At 39.1% G+C, this 8,186-nt stretch overlaps 1 protein-coding gene across 1 annotated transcript; it reads right to left on the bottom strand.

The window, feature by feature from the left end:
- On the bottom strand, positions 1-7,572 carry LOC578019 (opsin 1). The gene is made up of 5 exons (XM_030998388.1): positions 7,114-7,572; positions 3,466-3,660; positions 2,515-2,648; positions 2,033-2,272; positions 1-647 (listed from the first exon to the last, which is right to left on the bottom strand). The coding sequence occupies exons 1-5, from the start codon at positions 7,568-7,570 to the stop codon at positions 204-206; spliced, it is 1,470 nt and encodes a 489-aa protein (XP_030854248.1). The 5' UTR covers positions 7,571-7,572; the 3' UTR covers positions 1-203.
- Positions 7,573-8,186: the final 614 nt, after the last annotated feature.

Genomic DNA, 8,186 nt, shown 5'->3' with positions numbered 1-8,186 from the left:
AAATTTCAGGAAGAGTGGAAACACTGCAAATATGCCAACATGCGAAAATGAAGCGTAGATATGGTTTGTGATTCATTCATAATGAAGTTATAAATAAGGCAGTGAACCACCTGCACTAGCTTATTAGTGTTTGTTGCAACATTGTTATTGTTCAACACAGAAGGCAACGGTCACCTTTCACTTATTTTAAGTTTTTACTTAGTTCAGTTATCTACAGGCGGTAAGCAACCGACTTGGTTTTTCATTGCTCTCCTCGGAGGCATCAATGCTCCCGACAATGATGACGCCCCCGGTAGTTCCGAGGATGACGGAGTATTGTTTTTCTCAGATATTTCGAACTTTTGAATCTTAGACGAGAGTTCAAACACTCTTTTGTTCGTTGTCTCCGATGTGGAAGGTCCCTTTTCCAGGCTCTCTTTATTCTGTGTCTTTCCCGATGATGACGCGGCGGTTGAAGCCGCCTGTGGGATATCAAGCATGGATGTAGCAGTCGGCAGGCTTGATGCTCGCCCTCGTCCACCAATGTGAGCTGTTGCTGAAGGTGCAGTTCGATGTCGATGTCGTCCACCGCGCCCTTCGTGTTCCGATTCATCACGGTCAAATGGGTTTTCACCACAACAAAAGAGCTGTATGAGAGCGTCCTTAAACTAATGCCGAAGAAAACAGAAACAAAAGAATGTTCGTCAATACAAGGTTGGATCAATCATTAGTACAAAATATTGATTTTTCCCCTTCATTATTACCGCTCGACATAGCAAATGCACTGTTGACTCACGATCATACCTTCTAAAACAAATATAAAGAGTGGAATATTATACCGTGCGTCCTGGAAAAAACAAACCCCCAAATCAAACGTTTATTGTGAACAAACCATAAGCTGTATGAATATAATTCCTTGATTATCATAAAGTACAAGTAATATGCTTACAAAATAATGATACATTGATTACATCGATACACACACGCTTCAATGAGCAACACTGCTTTGAAAATGGCATGTCAAATTCCATTTGTGACAGATTTGGGTAAAACCCTGGAAACGTTAGGATCACACGTGAATATGACCGAGCATGACCTGAAGAAATCACAAAGTTTAAAATCTAATGAAAAGATTGTTTCAATGTTGTTTTTTTTTCGTTCTTGTAATGACGGCAAAGGAAATGTCATCGTCGTAAAAGAAAGGATATTTCAGGGCACATTTTGCTATAGGTTTACAATAATTGTTATGAACGGTGATTTTGGCATTTTCCATATTGTAACATTATATCACCGTTCATAACAATTGCAAACCTATTACAAAATGTGCTGTTTTGACCCTCACCATCGACAATATCTCAATAATCCTTTATTTTGGACTGAAAATTCAATCCTACAAATCGCATTTTCTATCATAGCATTGGGTGACCGTATCTCCCATACTGTGCAATTGCTTATGAGAGTTTAGCCAAATTGGTCGGGCACAATATCGACGAATGAATGCTGCTTTGTGCGCCATGTTGTAACCAACTTAAACCAAGTTTGACTAACTCTGTGTATAAATGACTCTTGTCCCATCGGATAACAACCCATGGGATAATTAGTACGGATAACTGCCCCCCAAGACAGTTTTCCGAGGAGAAATTTCCAGGAGTAGCTGTCCGAGTGTCCGGGTTATCAATCTAGGGAATCGTTATCCCAAGGGATGGTTTTCAGATGTATAGATAACAGCCTGGGGGTCCAGTGGGGTAGTTGCCAACAGAATATTTCAATTATAGGCTCGTTAAAACCTTGAAAGATAATAGCAATTTGTGAATATATCAAGATCTTATACATTTTTTGGAGTAATACAAAACAATGTGATAAGAAGTTTTTTCCTGCTTCCAATTGAAATAATGCATATTTGCATATTTATCCTATATTCATATCGTTTGCATGTAAACAAATGTAATTTCAAAAGCTTGTTTATATTTAATGCACTTATATTTCGCAAAAATTATTTATATACAATGTCAATGAAAATTCATTATAACTACCACAAATAAAATGTTCCCACCTGTTTATTAAGAAGAAAGTAGATGATAGGATTGTGTATAGTACATAGTTTGGCGAAGAATGGTGGGAAGGTGCCGGCTAGAGGAGTAATCACCACATTCTTCCCGAAGGTGACGTAGAGGGAGAAACCCGTGTAAGGCGTCCATGCGATGAGGAAAAACAGAATCATGATGAAGATCATCTTGCTAACTTTACGATCTGCTTTAGCTTCTGATGACAGGGCAGCCTGGGTCCGCGATATCTGCATCGAAACGAGGAGTTGAATTCGTTCATACTAATCAGATAATGTTAGATTGTATTAGGTTCCCCCCCCCCTCCAGGTGATGTACCTGGGTTTTATTTCTCGATGTCAATCACGTTCACATTGCTCTAAGACCATTTGACCATTAAATGTATTTTAAAAATAAATATTTCATCCTTGCTTAAAACATAATCAAAGGTGAAAAGGTATAAAGGGTGGATATAACAACATGAAAACATTACTTTTTTGACTGCGTAGACAAGGAGTCCATAACAAAAGATGATGATGCCGAAAGGGATGACGAGAACCAATACGAAGATGAAGATGATGTAACTGGTATCGCCAGGGGAAGGGGAGTTCCAAGCTACAGAACACGCTAGAGGATAAAAGAGATACACGGAGTTAGGTCCCTACAGTTTGTGTCGTACGTGTAGACAATAGATGTAAGATGAAGAGATGATGCACGACAAGGAGGAGGTGGAGAAGAAGAAGGAAGGGAGAAAAAGAAAGGGGAGAAGAAAACGAAGGAGAAGGAGGATGAAGAGAAAGAGGATGGGGAACATAATGAGGAGGAGGAGGAGAAAAGTAATAATGGTTATGGTGATGAGGAGGAGGATGGATGGATGCAAACAATGATGATTATTGCTTTTTAATACAGTTATTTGTGACTTAGCTTCCATAAACCTCCTTGTTATGTGTATGAATTAAAATTTTAAAAATTGTATTGGACATACTTGATTTTTGATAGAAGAGCTGGCTTCATAATATAATGTTGATCAACTTTGGACGAGCGTATTCATTTATCGTAATGCGAGGACATCACTGAGTAAAGTAAACTGATTGTCGCAGAGGGGGCTCTGTCACTGGGCTCAATGATGCCACATAGATAGGACTGATCTAAATAATAAGCCTTTTACGCTCTTAGTCATTGTCAGATGAAGATGAGAATAGGTTTGTTAGTCCGAGTACCCTGGACTTCTTATAAGCCGGGGCAGATTAGTATATGAGTCGCGTCTTTTGGACGAACAGTGCCGTTGAATGTCGGTCCAAAACATTAATTTGCAAAAACCTATCGTTAAATACCATAGAGACTGTTATTATGCTGTGATATGACTATGATAACCGTTAATAAAGTTTCGTGCGTCCACACATATTTGAATGAATATCCTAAAAGCAAAAATATTGAGACGTACCTGTCCCTGGACCCTCATAAGTGTAACGATTCCACCCGAAGAGAGGAGGTACACAGATGATAAGAGAGTATATCCATGTCAGAGAGATGAAGAATAAAGCCCACCGATGTGTCATCTTCTGGGCCGTGAATGGTCGCACTACCAACATACATCGTTGTATTGAGAGAGCAGCTAAGATCACAATCTGCTCAGTGCCTAATTAGAGAAGAAGGATTAGACGACGAGGACTGTTTACTGACAATACAATTGATGATACACCGTTAAAGAGCATATCACGTTGGGATACGATCATACAACGTCCTTGTGTGCTTCCAAAGAGCTTTGGTTATTATTATCCAAGCGTTAGACCCTGCAACAATTCTCAGAAAGAAGAGTGCATTCATTTTCAGGTAATGAATCTTTATAGGTATTACTACGCCTGGGTAGAGAATGGGAAATTTAGATCAATTTATTGCCAAAGGACTTGAGCGCCGTGCTGGATCTCGAACTCTCAACCTTCGTATCCCTCGAGTAAGACACCTATACCTTTACATTCATTTTGCACTGTGGGACATAGAACCCAAGAATCTCAGGTAGGCCATTGAAAGCATACACAATTCGTACTTGGTCGAAATAAGTTTCTTGTCGTCAATCAACCATGCACTAAAGTGATGATAATTAAATTGTAGGATAATAAAAGATAACCAAATAGCTTTCAGTATGAAACAAAACAAACTTTGAAGTATGGTGGGTAAAGGAGGAGGAGTGGCAGAGCAGGAGGAGAAGGAAGAGGATGGGGGGGGGGGGGAAGAAGACGATGACGACGAAGACAACGAAGAGAAAGAAGAAGAAAAAAGAACTTTGACCAAGGAGGAAATAGCGCATTTCATCATCATTTTCTTACTGCCTCTCCTAGTCTTAAACGGACTTGATATCACTTTAACGGAAAATCATGCTAAAAAAGTGCTTTTCATTGGAAGTCCATAGATTCTTTAATGACGAAGCAAAACATTAATAGTTTAGCGTCACTCTTATCTACAGGGCACATACAAAAAATATACACAATTCGAAATTTAATCAAAAATTATCATTTCACGATTATCTCCATGTTTTTTTCTATTGAAATCAAATGGCACTAAAATTATTGAAATTATTTTACACTTTTGTGCTAATTTCCAAAAACTCGCGAAAGTTAGTTTGCGCAAAAGTGTTTTGGTCTAGAATTGGAGCATGGGTGTCGATCCCGGGGGGGGGGTGGGGATATATCCCCCCAATATTTCAGGTGGGGGGATGGCCTGTACAATCATCCCCCCCCCCCCAATAATTCACCATCAAAACAAAACAAAAATGAAGAGAAAAATTAAGGATGAGAGCCCGATGAGAGTAGTTAATGGTTATTACTCGCAAGATGACCATCAATATACGCATTTTGCTATCTCATTTTCATAATACATACATATATACGAAGTAAATAAGACAACCGTATATGAGACAAGAATAAATTGAATTCTCGCTCAAACGGCTTCATCAGGAATTGATGAATTTATTTAATTTGTTCAATCAACAGCATCATAGAAATGCAGTGCGCCAAATGCAAAGACGCAGCGTCAAAAAGCAACGAGCTAAATGTTTAGCGCAAAGCGCAAAAATAGCAATCTGCAATGCACATCATACAATCCTGGACAGTGTAAACATAGATGAACTCTGTGACGATACCATGATGAGATCGGAGACAAGGAGAAAGATTTTCGGACATTAGTATGACTTATAAAATAGTTCTCTAGTTGTTATGTTGTTTCCGTTCACCCTTTTTAAAATTCACGTCATTGTATCTTTATTTTTGTTTTTTTCACTCATTTTATTTCCTGATATTTCCTAAAAGATTTTTCATTTTTGGAGAAAGATTATTATGTCACAACTTATTTGTAACACAAATTATTTTCAGTGGGGAAACTGAGTTCAGACAAGGATTAACATAAAGAACAGTACAACGAATCGTTTTCTTTCTCTAATAATTCAGTGAAAAGGGCAAAGCTGTTAGGGGGCAACTGAATTCAGACGTGGATTAAGCGTAATAATCAAATGAAACGTCAAAGTACACGATACAACGAAGCGTCTTCTTTTACGAATAATATAATGAAACGTGAAAGCTTCCGCGCTAAGCGCGGAATGGGCAAAAATGAATACAGACAAGGATTAAGAGTAATAATTTATTGAAACGTTAAAGCTTCCGCGCTTTGAGCGGTAGGGGGGAAACTGAGTTCATGAAGGACACGATACAACAAATCGTCTCCTTTCACTAATGTGAAAGCTTCCGTGCTTCGCACAGGAATGGGCGAAAATGAATTCAGACAAGGATTAAAGTCGAGAATGGTACACAGGATTGTCTTCTTTCTTTAATCATCTAATGAAACATCAGAGCTTCCGCGCTACGCGCGGGGAAGGGGGAATTTGATTCACACACGGATTAAGAGTCGAGAACGGTCCAACGAATCGTCTTCTTTCTCTTATAATTTAGTGAAACGTCAAAGCTTCCGTGCTTCGCGCGGTAGGGGAGAAACTGAATTCATGAAGGACACGATACAACAAATCGTCTTTCTCTGATGTGAAAGCTTCCGCGCTTCGCGCAGGAATGGGCGAAAATGAATTCAGACAAGGATTAAGAGACGAGAATGGTACATAGGATCGTCTTCTTTCTTTAATAATCTAATGAAACGTCATAAGGGGGAGGGGAACTTGATTCAAACATTAAGGATTAAGAGTCGAGAATGGTACATCGAATCGTCTTCTTTCTTTAATGATCTGATGTAACGTCAGAGCTTCCGCGCTACGCGTGCTCACGTGCTCACTACCGCCCCCTAAAATGAAATCCTGGCTACGCGCTTGGGAGGGGTGCAACTTGCCACACGCTTCTACCTCTTGATTGCTTTGATCCATTGCCGAAAAATTTGGGCACCTATTATCCCCCCAACCACGGATACAAATCGACACCCTTGAATTGGAGCAAAGTGCACATCAGGGCCCCTCCTTAAAAAGAGTTGCGATTGCGATTGATTCGAATCGGTCGGAAGTCTTCTAATCAATCGAAGGAGTCAGTCTTCTATATATCTCTTTTGTACATAGCTGCGATTGATATCAATTGCAAATAAGTTACGATTAATTAACTGCTTATAAGACGGGGCCCAGGTATCATTTGCATTGGCTCTGTAAAGTATATTCAATAATTGATTTGAACCACCAGTTGATTTATGAATTTACGTCTGCAGTCATGCAACCTGCACCTCTCCCACACACACGCCCACACAACAACAACAGCCTTAAACCAAAAACGTTTGACTGAAAGGTACCATTATTTCAGGGATCATCTTTCCCATAATCTATTTATCATATCTGGATTTTATGATGAAGCATTGACGTTCAATATTGAATTTAGAGATTCAAATTTATCAAAAGAGATTTTTTTTACCCCAGTAAAGAGAATCTGAAATATTCATGGACATAATAATCATAATGGCTCTACATGTGTTTTTTAGGCTCGGGAAGGACTTATATCAACTAAGTTAGATATAAACCATACCTTTAACAACAAAGGATTATGGGTGACATGCTTTGTTGTCTTCTTGTTGAGGAAGCCAGGAATAAGAAATTAAAAGAAAACGCTTTACTAACCAGCAACAAACACTAAGAAGGCATATAAGGTACATCCTAGATCTCCAAACAGCCATCGGCCTGCGAAGTTGGATGCGAAGGTGAAGGGTGAAGCCAGGCATGATATGATGAGGTCACTGAGACTGACATTGAACAGGAAGCTGTTGATGGGATGACGTAACGAAGGGAATCGAGCGAAGAGAATCATCACAATACCGTTGTTGAGTATACCGAAGATGGTCAGAAACCCTGTATAGACTGTTAGGTAGTTATACGTTGTTCTTGATACAGGGACGACCAGGCTGCTTGGTCCTATCGTAGTTGGCGTCTCGTTTCCAATGCCACTTAAGGCGTTAACGTTTGTCACTAGGCCCGTCATCAAATTCGACATCGCCTTGGATTCGAGCGTCGACGTCCATGATGATGGTCCTGAGACGGACGCCGTCGAGGTCATAACTGGGGTGGAATAATTCATCATATTCGATCTAATAATTTGAATGAAGAAGAAAGAATATTTGTTTACAAAATCATCATGACGACCAAGAGTCTATAGCATGTGGATTAAGCTGCATTTTCAAACCAGTGGCGGTGGCTCTTGACAAAAGTGCTATTATGACATACCACATGTGGCTTAAACTATATCTTCCAAATCATGTACATTTATACAACTATCCATTCATTTCCCCCTATGGTTTAGATGACCACAACAGCAGATATCAATTACATTCATATTTCACTTTTAGGTTGAAGACAAGCTTCATATCCTTTCGTAATAAACCTGCAAAACAAGCTTTGTTTAAATGCTCGTTTAAAAAAATGAGGAAAGTTAAAACCATAGTATTTTCGTCCAGGGTATGCCTCTTTATTTTTCTGTCGAATATATTACCCTTTTTTCTTTGAAAAAAAAAGTGTTACACCCTACAACCAACAGTCGCTCTTGAAAGAGATTTATCAAACCACATGAATGTAATAATCTCATGAAATAACTGAGAGTAACCTTTTATTTATTCATGATTTCTTTCAACAGGGTAGTTTCATTTAGTTCCACGGGACATTGGACCTGCTCTTCAAGAAAGCCCTGCATAATACAACAA

This window comes from Strongylocentrotus purpuratus, unplaced genomic scaffold, assembly GCF_000002235.5.
Source record: "Strongylocentrotus purpuratus isolate Spur 01 unplaced genomic scaffold, Spur_5.0 spur5_scaffold_5, whole genome shotgun sequence".
In the NCBI taxonomy this organism is placed as follows: domain Eukaryota; kingdom Metazoa; phylum Echinodermata; class Echinoidea; order Camarodonta; family Strongylocentrotidae; genus Strongylocentrotus; species Strongylocentrotus purpuratus.
The sequence above is the reverse complement of the archived record's forward strand: the minus strand, read 5'-3'. Positions and strand labels throughout refer to the sequence as shown.

What these genes read in the sequence shown, in the direction of transcription:
- LOC578019 (XM_030998388.1), bottom strand. Translation starts at nt 7,570, where the DNA reads ATGATGAATTATTCCACCCCAGTTATGACCTCGACGGCGTCCGTCTCA. An exon ending in CTTCTTAGTGTTTGTTGCTG is followed by an intron (nt 3,661 to 7,113) that starts GTTAGTAAAGCG and finishes TTCTCTAATTAG; the next exon opens with GCACTGAGCAGATTGTGATC. An exon ending in TTATGAGGGTCCAGGGACAG is followed by an intron (nt 2,649 to 3,465) that starts GTACGTCTCAAT and finishes TTTATCCTCTAG; the next exon opens with CGTGTTCTGTAGCTTGGAAC.